Source organism: Amphibalanus amphitrite, unplaced genomic scaffold, assembly GCF_019059575.1.
Source record: "Amphibalanus amphitrite isolate SeventyFive unplaced genomic scaffold, NRLGWU_Aamphi_draft 001058F_arrow, whole genome shotgun sequence".
NCBI lineage: Eukaryota > Metazoa > Arthropoda > Thecostraca > Balanomorpha > Balanidae > Amphibalanus > Amphibalanus amphitrite.
In genome coordinates this window covers 34,398-48,675 of record NW_024882552.1, presented here as the reverse complement: position 1 = coordinate 48,675, position 14,278 = coordinate 34,398, and the positions used below count along the sequence as shown (strand labels likewise).

Genomic DNA, 14,278 nt, shown 5'->3' with positions numbered 1-14,278 from the left:
TGGTTCATCTTGTTATGCTCCGCAGTTATTTCTGTCTATGGATCTGACTTTTCTGGTCACGGATCTGACTCATTAGTACACGGATATGGTTGACCAGTTGTAGCTGATTCATAAGGCTACGCAGGTATCTGAATTCATGTGGTCACGGATTATCTCGTGATCACGGCCGATTCGCGTTTTCTGATCACGAAGTGGTCATGAGCTCCACTTCCCACTCCGTCAGTATTCATGGACCCCCAACGGGAGATCGCTCCGCTGACCTGCAGAGGTCAGCTCGTGACCCTGTCGATCAGATGGTGACCTCTGCGGACCAGGGCGTGACCTCGCAACCTCCTAGGCGTGGCGTCGAGCACCTGTTTATGCTAATGTATTCAGCTCGGCTGGGTTCGTTTCCTGGTCGTGCCGGCGGAGGTTAAACCGAGCTCAGTCAGCGCCTGCTTAAACATTCAATGGAGTTTTGAAGCTAAGACGCACTCTGTCGTTCTGAATTATACGGTATTGTGTGGAAAATGGCGGGGAAATAAATCCTTTTGACCCGGGAAATTGCACTGGAAGTGAGCTCACTGAGGGACTAATGAAATAGTCTCCGTCAACCGTCACTGCTCAGGTTTAATGAATGACGATGGTCTGCGAATGTTGTAGCTTGCGAATGATATCCGCCTTATTAATATACCCTTTCCGTTTCCACCTTTTCAAGAAATGAGTTAGTTATTTTATCAGTGAATTTATTCACTTTTTGGGATATAAAGTAACGGCAACTTTGCTATGACTGTCTAGGGAAGAATTCACTTTGGGCAGCTGAGCAGAGGACAGCTAACATTCATGAGTCTGTCTTTGTTCCGATCCTCCCTAACTATACAGAACTTGTGTTCGGATTTGGGCGGGCCGGTCGAGAATATGTGGGAAGCCACAGTCCAAACCCAGCCCTGTCGACCCGGTACGGCTTTACCCTCGTTTTTATCACCGTTCTTTTGGGCGGATCAGTTGACTGTTCCGCCGTCCGACTCTGGGGAGAGGGGGAGAGGGAGGGTCAGAGAGGAAGGGAGCGGAGAAACCGGAGGTCATGGAAGGAGGTGACGGATGACAGTCGGATATGAATGATTCTGCCACTTGTCGATTGTGGGTGGCTGCCTCGGGCCCTTGCCATGTCCCTGGACTCGGGCCCAGCCGATGCCAGTTTTTTTCACGGCGTATCTTAGATCAGCGAGCTCTATGTAAAGACGCTGTGCTTGTCTGGGCTTTGAATGTTGGTGCTGCTCTTACAAGCGAAACACCGTTGTGATCCGATCTGTGTGGATATGATTTGAATTCCACAGGCCTCTAGCTTAGGGTAAAGTACATGTTCTGAAGGTATCGGACGTCGGTCATGAAATGTCTGCTTTTCGTACGAATATCCAAATGGGATTCGGAAGCTCTTTGAATATATTTCGTTAGTTTGCTTTCATGTACCTAACCTTTTTATGTTACATCCATAGATTCTGTCTATGAACTGCCTAACATCCCTCTGGCATGGAGGCAGCTTTGGCACTCATTTGATCCCGGATCTATCCGTATACTTACATCCCGATATCTAATTTTCCACACAGACCGCGTAGGCGGTCCCATGATCCAATGGAAAGGTCGCCGGCTCGACATCCACTAATTAGTAATTACCATTGATTGGTGGATAAGCTCGGTAATTTGGTCCGTAATGGCACTCCAATTGTTTCGCATGGCTGACTCAATAGCATCAGGGCAGTCTTGACGTGAAGACTGGGTATTAGCGTTATACGGGAACGATGATTCGCTGTTTCTGCTACTATGATAAGTAACCACTTGATGTAATCATGGTGGCTTTGTGAAGATTGCCTCAAAAGACGGCTTCCATTATTGGCTGTTTGTTACATTGAATAAGTGAAAGCAGTAATAGCTAACCATCCCCAGATCTTTGAGGCAGCTGTGTTTTTCGTATTTTAGCTTCTCTTAATTATGTTTTCCTTCTTGCTCCATTTCTCGTCTTTTAATCTTCCTCCTATCTCTCCCTCCCTCCATCCCTCTCTCTCCCCTCTCTCTCTCTCTCTCACTCTCTCTCTCTCTCTCTCTCTCTCTCTCTCTCTCTCTCTCTCTCTCTCTCTCTCTCTCTCTCTCTCTCTCTCTCTCTCTCTCTCTCTCTCTCTTCTTTTGGATGTCTGCCAGTTGGGAAGCCCCCCGCGACCGTCAGTTCCCATAGCCGACGATTGAATTGTGTTGGCTGTCTGTTCCGATCGCCCAAATGGACTTGGAAATGGAAGAAAATTGAACAGGACGCTGGAGAGATATATCGAATGGAAGTTGTTTCTGATCGCCTTGTTGCTGAGTGTGTGTGAGAGAAACTGACGGGCAGTGTAATCCCTGTCTTAATCCTTCACAGAAGGTTTCTTACAGTGACCAGTGACCTTTCAGGAAGATGCCGTTCTTAAGAAACTGTCGTTGATACGGAGTTATTAACATTTGCAAATGGCTAGTGATTGTAACCTTTATGAAGCGCCACACCTGTCCTTCAACCCAATTGATCGTTAAGTATGCTGCGTTTACGAACTATCCAATGCTTAATAGCGTCCTTACAAAAGATTTACAACGCAAATTTTTATTTTTCATGTTACCGTCCACTTCTTGCATTGCTGTTTTCCACCACAAACTGTCGCTAACCACACGAGTCTGCCTCTCGCATCTCTAACCCTCTCCCTTTCTCTTCCACCAGATCGCCATCAGCTCGAGGTAGCGCGGAAGGCCAACAACCTAACGGAGACGTTCGTCCAGCTGGGTCTGCGTGACTGGCCGACACTGCTGAATCATCATCTGGGGTTCGCCATCCTGGCCGCGCTGGGTATCCTGGTGGCAGTACTCACACCGTTTGTTGGTGAGTGACGCTGGGAGGGGTTGGTGGGAGGTGAAGTTGTATGTTGGAGTTGGATACCGGATATTGGATGTTGGGTCAGATATTGGATATGAGCTATTGATGGAAGGGCTCGTAAGTTGCAGTCTTTTAATGGTGTTTGTTTTACATACATTTCATATTTCACATACACTTCGCCGGTTTCACATGGCGTACCATTTACAGTGGATATCAGTATGTTTTAGACGTCATATTAGAAGAATGTAATCGTGCATTTCTTCCCAACTTGCTGATGGCGCCTGGTGGAATCCATTAAAGTTATAATCTAATGAAATGTGCTGCCTAGCCTTGTGGCTATGGCAGTAGGCCAAGCTTAAATTATGTTGAGTTTTAGGCGGATGTGATGTTTTGGCGATTTCTCGAACTCGGCCGGATGTGTGAATCAATTAACAGGAGGTGTCTGTGTGGCCCGGCGGGTCTTTGATATTATCGGTTTGTTTATTTATGCGTGGATTATGCAAGGCTTGATTTTTTGGCCCTGTCATCTCCGTCTAGACCACGTTTGGATTCCTCTAATGACGACTGACCGCGGGCTTTCCTTCTAACCCCGCCCGTTTTTTGAAACTATCATCACCTGTGTGGTCCCTATTTGGTCTCTACATGTATTTCCCCTTGAACTGGCCCTTTGAATCCATGTCGCCTCCTATACTCCCCCGTCTGACCATGGGTGGCCCCTGTCTCTCATCATATCCCTCTTCTGGCAGTCTGCGTTCTCTGTATGACCTCTTTATTCCCCTGTCCAACCCTATATGACCCATTATTGACCCCGCTCGATATCTTTCTCAGGAATGATAGTCTGTTGCTGTCGGTGTGCCGGACGGTGTGGGGGCCGAACAGACCCCTACGAAAAGAAGAGGGACAAATGCAAACGGATATGTAACGGCGTGTTCCTGAGCCTGTTGGTGCTGCTAGTGCTGTGAGTATGACGCCACCGGGGCGTGCTTTTAACGTCACGGGAGCTCGAGTATAACTTCATGCGTTTTTTTCTGGGGTCAGCATTACGAGCTGCTTGGTTGGGTTTCGTGGGTCGTGTTGACTATGCGTAGGCTTAGGCCATAAGGTTTTAGGAACTACAGTGCATCTGTCAAGTGGCTATTGAGTTGTGATATTCTCTTGTCACCAGAATTTATGTCTAAGATGGTTGTATGTATTTTATGTTGCAATGCATGAACAAAATTATTTTGTAATCTCGCCCAATTTCTGTCATATGAGCTAACATTTCCATGACAAGCGTACATCCATTTGTTTGTTTTTGCCTCATTACGTAGCAGATTCTTTGCATAAAACAGAAATCCTTCCCCTGCCGACCGTGAAGAAAATAAATTATTCAAATTCGATAAACGGAGGAATGTTGTTTACGATCACCCGCCACTTTGAACACTGGCGTTCGCAAAGTATTACATCTTTGATGCTGTATTTTTGTTTCTGCGCCATTGCAAATGCGAGTGATTTCTTCGCAGTCCTATAGTTTGCATGTGCTTTATTTCGTTTCATTATCTGCCGAGATCGTTGATGGAAGGCCATATTGAGAGACGAAGTCATCATGTAAAATCTTTAACAGGTCGTAACTCTCGTCATAACTTTGAGCTAGTTGAATATATTGAGAAATGGGGTCAAGTAGCGTGCGTCTCGACCAAGTGTGAGAGGTCTCGGATGCGGAAAATCCATGATAGGATAGCATCTATTTAGATCACTTTGTTTCATTTGAATGTACGTGAGTCATGTGTCGTCATCTTCGATATATTTTTTTTTTTTACGCGACAATCACGATCTCAGGCATGCACGCGCTCACACGCTCGCCGAGGCTCCTCTGCTCCGGCGAACTTACTCACCCTGACCCGCCCTGATCTGACCTGACCTGGCGTTTTGTGACCTTCCCAGGTTTGGTCTGGTGGCGTCGTTCGTCGTGAACGAGTACATTGAACAGGGTGTCAAGGAGGTTCCGTCCCGGCTGAACCTGGCTGTCGACGATGTGGAACTCTACGCCCAGAACACCAAGAAGGTGGGTTAATCGGGATTATGGGTGTAGATATACACTCGTAAACGGAGTTTGCAGTAGTTAGGACGTTCGGCTTACACTTGAAGGCTCCTTGCCATTTGAAGACGAAGTTAAGCTGAAGTTTGATAAGCTCACGCAATTCAGCTATGCTATTTCTCTGGTGTCAGAACGTGTTAGCATATCATGCCGCTCGTTTCCAACGCAGGCACTGATCACTTGTCTGACCTTTTCACACATTGACGTTGACACAACCGTAGCGTCTCCACACCAATTCTTTTTACGGGTCTGCCGTCATAATTTTCACTCGTCCACCGAACTATGGACACTTGTTGGAAACGGTGCCAAAACTGCTCTTAGTTTCGGGTCGCTTGGCTGACAGTGACATTAAAGAGCTCTGTGGAGGAGTTAGACGGTGTTCTTATGGCTTGTTCACGTATTATTGAGTTGAGTTATCTGTACTAAAGGACAGTGCTGGTTTACGATTCGCTTCTCACAGAAGTGTCACTTCTTAGATATAGTATCTACCACAGTACCGATGGTTCTGACAAGCTTAGTGAAGCCACAGTGTATATAAATACAGTGGCGGCAAATGCGCTTGGTCACGTGACCAAATCTGCACGTGCGGTTGTGGCGAGGGCACTTCCCGAAACTCTGGTGCCAACGGCCTCGCGGCGCCCATAGAGAATACATGGGACCTTTTCTTTTCAGACCTATCGTGTCTAAACCAAGCCATTTAGTGCAAGGATACGTCTGGTTTGAGATTCAGTAGTCTTTTGGCTACAAGTTGGCATAAGAAACGTATTTTTATCGGCAAAATTCGCGAAGTACCAGGTGGTTTTCCGATACCCTGCACGCCTCCTTACCCCCGGCGGCCGACCGGAGGAGTCCGTAGCGCTCCACTCACGACTTTTGGCGATAGCTCAAAACACCTTACAGTTAGAGGGCTGCTATTTGGCACACCTTATCTTTGCTTCCATACGCATCTTTGGAAACCAATTGCATTTCCGTCTCAGGTCAGGTCACTGACTTATGACGTCACACGTGAACCTCTGCAATAGTCCCAAAATACCGAAATTTCGCAACGCCCTCGGTGCCAGAGGAGCTGTTACAGCGAGATGATACTTACAGGACCTAGTATCCTCTAGGAGTCTCAAAACTTGTATATCTCAGATTTCTCCTAGAGGTCACATGAGGTCAGGCCGATCGCGCGACGTCACCATTACAAGTCAATGGGGAAAATATGGAAACTGCAATTTTGACGCCGAGAATGATCTAAACTTAGCTCAAGCACATGGAATCGCAATTTCATGCAATTCTTGCAATGTCCAATGCTTCACTTTTGCATCTTTAACCTCGCGTGACGTCATTCATGACGTCACAAATGTCACAAGTTTTTTCGTCAATAACTCCTGATAAAATTGAGCTGGCAAGTCGGAAAAGTCGCCAATAGACTCGGGAAGACCTATACCGAATCGAATGATATGCGATATAACCTCCTCCGACCAAGTTCGTGACCTGAGTGCCTCTGACCTGGCTTTGATCCGATGTGAACACCTTATGTTGACCCCACCCAAACAAAAGTGTACCATTTTGACGCACCGGAGCATGACAAACATGATGGTACTAAAATAGCGACTCTGCGCCGTTTTTTTTTTGACAAAGTTATTTTTCAAAACCCGAAATCGTATTTGGCCCTCGGGGCACTTGACCTGACCCTCAGAGGGCATCAGTTGACCTGAGACTTTTAAACCGTGCATCAATCGCTGCGTCCCCGGTCCCGTAGGCCGTAACGGCACACATGCTCGTTTTTCCCGCGAGGCTAGCTCAATTATAAGGCGAGGGAGTCGTACCCGCCCACTCTCGCGGCTGGGGCGTAGGTATGTAAAAAAAAACAAAAAAACTAAGAAGCCTGGTGATGATTGATGCAAGATTCTTACAGATAATGGTAGATGAAGGTAGGGCATCAGTTATTAAAGATAGGTAAAAAACAAATTTGCAGCCCTCAGTAGCATTGATTTATGCATTAAGAGTTATAGAACCATAGGCGGCGGAACGGGGAGGGCACCGGGGCACCGTGCCCCCTATAATTTTGGCATTTTAACATTAGCCCTATGGGCGTTGCATGGAAAGAATCGGACCGAAAGTCGGCAGTGCCCCCCCCCCCCTTAATTGAAGGTGTTTCGCCGCTACTGTATAGAACAACTGTAAGCTGCAGGCTCAGCTTTTCAGTTTCTACCTATGCCTGCAAACACAATAAAATCAACGGAAGAGTAATAATAGATTAATTGCATTTTATTGATGCTATTCAAGTATGAATGGTTGAACTATGTCACCGATGATTCAATATTATTTGCACGGTATCATTTACCACCACACGCCTAAATATTTAGTATCTAAAATAATGCAGTAAAATAAGCTGCGCCACGTCTGTCGACAAAATCTGGTGCCAACTCAAGGTCACACGGAAAATGTGGTCACGTGACCAATGTCCGGCAGCTGAGTGAAGCTATCGGCTCTTCCTTTCATATCCAAACCATCCATATTCGCCCATTGTCGCTGTTCTAACCTTTGAGTAGCCAGCGCCACTCCTATCAATATGGATTTTCATCCAGCACACTAGCCAGTTCTGCAGTATTTAGTAGCCTCACAATGGGTCCAGCTGTCGCTGGTGCTCAGTGTAATGGGTGTCCGTCCGTTACCAACGTGTGCAACCATCGACCGTCGCGTAATTATCGCCGCCAATCAGGCATAATTGTCCACCGTTGACCGTGCGCCGCCGGTGGTGGGGCTGTTTGATCAATATGGTGCTATCTCCATGGAGCGTTGCGTAATTTTAGACGTGCTTTTTGTGAGGTATCCATGACACTATGACAGGTGGAACGAACGTATGAAAAGTATTAAGATTGTTTTTAATACGGGCGTTAATATCCACCCAAACGTGATAAGTATAAATCCAAAATTGTGCGGCATTGTCATGTTTTATTGCATTTTTCATCTTGTTTAAATACTTATACAGTATACGGAAAACGGACTAACAAATATAAATATGTCTATAAACCTAATTCTTTTGAAGTTTATATAACCATGGATGACTGATGGCCGCGTGTAGCTTCTACCGATGCCTGAAGGATTGATGTGAATCACTAGAAGTGATCGCGATTGTGAGAAGAACAACAGCCCGCGCGGTGGAGCAACACTGAATCACGTTCCAATAACAAACATGTGTGTCTTTCTGTCTGTTATGTTTGTTTATAAAGCAGCCCGTAATCTGCGCGAGATGATTTGGTTGGCCATGAATTTAAAGCCTCGTGGTTCATCCAGGCAGATCTCTCCGAGCTAGTTAAATACGCTGAAGAATTGGGTCGAGTGGCTCACGTATCGAGCTAGCTTTGTGTTTGATTTATCTGATGCGGGCGCCTTGCATTCGCCATGACGACTTTGTGCTGCTTAGTCTGGCATCTCCATGAGATCATCCCTATTCGGAAAATCTTTGTTGAAAACTTTACAATAGCCGATGTCCTTTGCGTTTTATCTACGCCATCACAAACGAATCCGTGCATCTACGCTTTGCACTCTGCTTTGTACTGTGCAATGTGCAATTCGTGCATGCAACATTTCAACACATCCTTTGTTTACACCCATGTCAGTATCCATGACACGACCTTCATGATGGAGCGCCATCGTATAACGGTACCCGTCTCACCAACCTCGGCGCACCGGCGGCCCCCACTGAGAGACCATCAGCGCTCGCATGGATGAACCATCGATCATTGCTCTCCTCTGAGCTGTCCATATATCTGTCAGGAGGGACTTTAGAGCCACGCCTGGTCTGAGACCGGTGATATGTGAGCACCGTCGATCGCAGAGATTTAGGAGCCCGTGATTTAGAGTTCGGAGCTTAGCATCGATGTAATAATGGAGAGCCGCGAATTTAGCGTGGATGTAATCGCCTCTAGTTTTGGGAAGGGATGTGGGGGCCACAAGTGCTAGTCATAGCTTTATTGTTAATGTTGACTTCGTGGCAATGTTTCGTTGCGATAATTGTTTGATTGTTGATAAGCGTGTCCAGTGCATCCATGAAGCCAAAATCATGAGGGCCTTAACGAATTGGTTGTTGAACATTCGCATATTAATTTAGATCTGACTAGCCTGCGAAAAGACGGCAGTGTTATTCGGCTGGTGATGGGTCGTTTTGACGTGTCAAGAGTGGTAACTGTTGACTGTCTGGTGAATAACCGATCGCTGAATGGTGATTGGTTGATGACTGAGTGACGATTGAATCGTGTCTGAATAGTGACAACATCAGTATCTACATCATCACCAGACGTCTATCTCTGACACTGCCGTGTCTCTCCGTCCCCAGGAGGTAAACCATCTGCTGCGGGACAACTACCGGGAATTGCAGTCCGTGCTCGACGAGTCGCTTGACAGTGAGTTGACTGGGCTTTGCCGCTGAAATAGAAATTCTTCGTGGTGACAGTTATCAGTTGACAGTCAACACCCAATTCCTCTGAATATGTTCTGATCACTGTGAGTGTTCTAGTTTCTAATAATTTGTCATTTTTTCTTACTCAGACAGCTGTCCGCTCGTTTGACATTAATGACCATCAATCGTTTGAACACCGTTTATCAGTCTTAAACCACTGTGCGTCGTTGTTCCAGAGTGCGGTGACCGGGTCAAGGCCAAGCTTGCCAACATCTCTCGCGCGGTGGCGGTGGACGACCTCACTGTTATAGCTGAGGGGCTTAAAGATATTCGACAGGATCTCAATGTAAGTAAACCTTCCGTTAATTCAGTGGAATGGCTGAGTGATCGATGACATGCTAGGTATCACGCTGTAATGATTTCTAGTGAGGTTAAACTTCGTAATTAATCTCCAAAGACACGGAACAGCAACATGAAATACATGACCCAGAGCTGTGAAACATTAGAGCTACCATTACTTTTTTCCGCTATAACCCTGTAACCCGCTTCGCTGAATGAAACGGCTCATCCCTTTGACTGTTGCATGCCCTTGACTCCCTTCTAAGAACAAACGATGCCATATTTCGGTCCCATCTAGCATCTCATAAAGCGTAATTAACTTTGTCATCCTGCCCGGGTATGAGACCAGCGCTCATTTCCATCCACGCTTGAGCTTCTTCTTTATTCTCGCGCCTCATTATACACAACGGGCGATGCTTGGGAGTAATTTAATGCACCGCTAAATGCCTGCTCCGGATGATATGAATGCCTTTAGAGGGCTGGATCATGTCTGGCGGTTGGATAACGTGACACGTGGGGTGCAATGAAGGGACAGAGAGAGATCGTTGTGGGTGTTGTGTTATGAGGGTTTCGTGTACGCTCAATCGATAAGGAGCTGGACACTCATACCACGATTCTATTACGAGAGCTTGTGAGTTCAACTGCATTTGCGATGTAGTGAGTATATAACCTGAGTAGTCAAAGCCACCTTTTTGCCTGATTTCTGAATATAATTGCGCTATTGAACTGGTTATCGTAAGTTTTATATTCACTCTTTTCTCTTGTCAGAGTATCGACAGTTAAAACTCAGAGGGCACGTTTTTTTCTCCACTTCCTCTTGACATTTAAACCCTCCTTCCCCATTAGGGAATCGCCAGTCAGACTAAGCGGCTGTATTGCTGTCTCTATTCCCTGCTAATCTCTAACCCTTTCTGCTCCCCCTCAAAGAACTACCAGTCAAACGCAGAGTTCTTGCTGACCATACTTTTCTCATCCCCCTCAGAGTATCACCATTCAGTTTTTACCCTGCTGACTTCTAACTCCTCCCCTCTCAGAGTATCGCCAGTCAGAAGCAGCGTCTGTAGTCATCTCTCCTTCCCCTGCTGACTTCTAACCTTTCTCCCCCCTCAGAGTATCGCCAGTCAGACGCAGCGGCTGCAGGAGCGGGCCGATCAGCTGCAGGTGGGCCTGCAGAGTGTACAGGGCGAGCTGCAGCAGCTGCTGCTGCTCTGTAACTCACCCACCTGTCAGCAGCTGGCGCGGCAGTACAACCTCTCCCAGCTGGCAGTGCAGAACGAGTTCAGACAGGTATGGAAATGAGTGGCGAAGGGGAGTGTGTTTGTATGGGGGGGCATGTGAGTGTGTTTGGTTCTTTGAATAGGGATTGGGAGTGTGTCTTGGGTACATGACGGGACAAAAAGTTGATTAAAAAGATAGGAGGGGGAGGAAGTAGACGTTCATGGATTTAAAGTACTTTGGGATAAAGTCACTGATTGGGAAGGGCGCAGAAGTAAGAGTAGGATGAATTGGAACGAGCCTTTACGTACTGGTTTTCATAAGTCGGCATCTATCGACTTTTTCCCAAAGCGGGGTTAGTTCTGGTACTTCACTAGTCTCCTCTGGAAACGACAGAACTGGAAAGGGGTGGGAATAAATATTTGTCTGTGGTGAGTGTGCTTTATGCGTGGGTTTTGTTTTACAAGTCTGCCTATCCGTTAGCTGCAATGTCAGGTCGATAACATCAGCTTTACAGGGTGGTGTGTCTGCATTCGATATCATCTTCTGTGTTATACAATCTTACTTTCTTACCATACTAATATCTGTATCTACAATTTCCAGTGTCTGTCCTCTATTCTTGGAACTAAGGGTTCTTTTCCTGTTTCTTTCCTATTTCTAACAGTGTGTGCATATTCGTAACATCCCCTAACACCATATTATATAACAATAACAATAACCTAACAGTGTGCAGTGTAGGCTCGATACAACCATTACTAACAGTGGGCCGCCATGCTTTCAGTGGCTCACTCTCGAGCTTATACCGAAGGTAACGTTCTAACAGTGTGTTCACGCCCTCTAGTTGCTAGATGTGATGTGTAGAGGTAGTGTGGATTGCACCGAATGCATGCTAGTGAAGCTTAGTGCACGATTGGTAGATTACACGTTGCTCTTGCTTGCTAGAGCAGACTGTAGAGTTTCGATGATTGGAAGACGCACAAAGTAGTTTAACATAGATGTGCGCTTTGACATGCACTCGGCACTGGCTATGTTGAGAGCATTTGGCTGTGAGTATCTAGATCATGATATTTTTCTGCGTTTTTCAACGTTTTCCTGCGCACTTCACATGAATATCTCGAGTCGAAAACCTTCTGATCTTATCGCACCGACAAGTGGCGAGAACCCAATAAGTTAGCGAACACCCGCTATAGAATTTGAAGCCATCAACTTCATGCGCGCTTTTTTTTCTTTTTGACGTTCGCACTTCACAGCTTACGTAGCTCTTGAGCTACCCACTGCTGTGAGAGCTGCAGGCACGCTACACGATTTGCCCCAATTATATTTGACATGTTATGGACGTTATGTGCATGATATCAATTTGAACGTTACAAAACCGGTCACTCTTTCACACTCCTTTTTGCATGTTAAAAATCGCGAACCCCTGGTCAAACTGTGGGCGATGTCTCGTTAAAATGTGTATTGATCAACATGACAACTTACCGAAGCTTCTACTCGTATAATGCCTGCCCTCCTCGAAAATCATTACTATCTTTGTCATCTGTGAAGTATGCCATGTAAGCGAATAATAACCGCGAATTTGGAAGACACTTGCATGACCGTGATTTAAGCGTTACCCTTACTTGTTCAAACGGCTGGCAATTTTTGATCCCAACAACTCTTGATACCTACCTGACTTGAGCAAGTATCAAGCTCCTACTTCAGACCTAACCTGAGGTGATCTTGACCTATCACTGACATGCCCTTAGTCTATGACCCTAACCGTGACTTTCGCATGATCCGACATGACCCCAGCATAACCCCACCCCGACCTTGACCCTACCGTTGACCTTTGCTGACCTCCACAGCTGCCGGACGTCACCCGCACAGCCCGTGAAATCTCCGTGCTCATTGAGAACGGCATTGAGCGCGAGGTTCGCTCCGGGAAGAGATCCTTCGACGACCTGTCGGATCGGATTCAGGCGGAGGTGGCCGCGGTGGTGCCTGAAGTGCGGAGGAGGATCGTACAGGCTGGTGAGTGGGGAGAGGGGAGGAAGGGGGAGAGGGAAATGAAGAGAGGGAGAGAGAAGGGTGGGTAAAGTAGAGGGGAGTAATGGGGATGGCGTGGGAGGGAAAGAGAAAGAAATAGAAACAATGAGGGAGATAGACACAGACACAGAGACAGAGACTGAGACTGAGTGAGTGAGTGAGTGAGTGAGTGAGTGAGTGAGTGAGTGAGTGAGTGAGTGAGTGAGTGAGTGAGTGAGTGAGTGAGTGAGTGAGTGAGTGAGTGAGTGGGTGAGTGTGTGAGTGAGTGAGTGAGTGAGTGAGTGAGTGAGTGAGTGAGTGAGTGAGTGAGTGAGTGAGTGAGTGAGTGAGTGAGTGAGTGAGTGAGTGAGTGAGTAGTGAGTGAGTGAGTGAGGGAGGGAGAAAGGGAGGGAGGGAGCGAGCGAGCGAGCGAGCGAGCGAAGAAAGAGAGAGCGAGGGAGGAACTGCGTAAGCTATTAGTCCAATAAATTTTAATGTATTCTGTTACGGTTTTAGTTTTGTAGCATTCTTTCCTTATCTCCTCCATGATTTTCCAATCGCAGAGTTTCATTTCTTTCAAATGTGTTATTTTACGACTTTGAAACGTCTTTCGGGACTAGTTCTCTTCAAAACAGCGCCATTTATTGCAAAGACACGGGACTCAGCGAACTATTGGTTCTCATCATTCTGTTTTGATGTAATAACCGAACGGCGAGCCCCAACTTCTGAGAAATTCATTTGAAATGCCGCAAACGAATGGAATCTTCTTTTGTTGTTGAGCCTCCTTCAAGCTTGGTTTGTTATTGTAAGGCTGCGCTAGCTCTGAAAATACGCACAGAGCAAGACGAAACACAATGTGGAACGTGCCTTAGGCTGTGCCTAAAAGGCTGTGATGACATTTTGCTTTCCTTCGCGTAGGTATATTTGATCGTAAGTTTAAAAGGCTGAGACTGGATGGATTTTGATGGAACTTATAGCCAAAGTGAGGGTAAGCAAACATTTCGAGGGATCAATCGACGGATCGATGTTTCGGGTCAACTGGCTAAGGGATCCAACGTTCTGACAAGCGTGTGTTTGAAGTTTGTGTTTGCATTAGCTTCTGTTTTCATTTTAATCATATTCTCATCAGTGTCCTTTACGACTCGTTCTTGACCCAGACGACCCCTCCGTGAACCCGACTATCGATTCGTGACCCCTTTACTACCGTAACCCCACGACCCCTTCCGTGACCTCTGCGACCCCGCGCGCCCCCAGGCGGTCAGCTGCGTGACATCGCGGCCAACGTATCGTCTGTGCTGGATCAGGTTCGACTGGATGACGCTCACAAGGCGCTGACGGAGGCTAATGGGTACCTGGAACAGTTTGGACCCTTTAGGTGTGT

General features: G+C 46.6%; 1 protein-coding gene across 4 annotated transcripts in view; it reads left to right on the top strand.

Annotated features, from left to right (window-relative positions):
- The window catches only part of LOC122369646 (prominin-like protein), a 70,488-nt gene that overhangs the window by 44,125 nt on the left and 12,085 nt on the right, over positions 1 to 14,278 (top strand). For 2 of the 4 annotated variants that reach the window (XM_043344542.1, XM_043344544.1), the window contains 9 exons: positions 2,720 to 2,878; positions 3,701 to 3,830; positions 4,796 to 4,916; positions 9,277 to 9,343; positions 9,576 to 9,685; positions 10,789 to 10,965; positions 11,675 to 11,701; positions 12,738 to 12,903; positions 14,152 to 14,272. In XM_043344542.1, the coding sequence (XP_043200477.1) occupies positions 2,720 to 2,878; positions 3,701 to 3,830; positions 4,796 to 4,916; positions 9,277 to 9,343; positions 9,576 to 9,685; positions 10,789 to 10,965; positions 11,675 to 11,701; positions 12,738 to 12,903; positions 14,152 to 14,272 (1,078 nt within the window). The remainder of the gene's footprint in view (positions 1 to 2,719; positions 2,879 to 3,700; positions 3,831 to 4,795; positions 4,917 to 9,276; positions 9,344 to 9,575; positions 9,686 to 10,788; positions 10,966 to 11,674; positions 11,702 to 12,737; positions 12,904 to 14,151; positions 14,273 to 14,278) is intronic. The other 2 variants (XM_043344543.1, XM_043344545.1) reach the window with 1 other exon arrangement.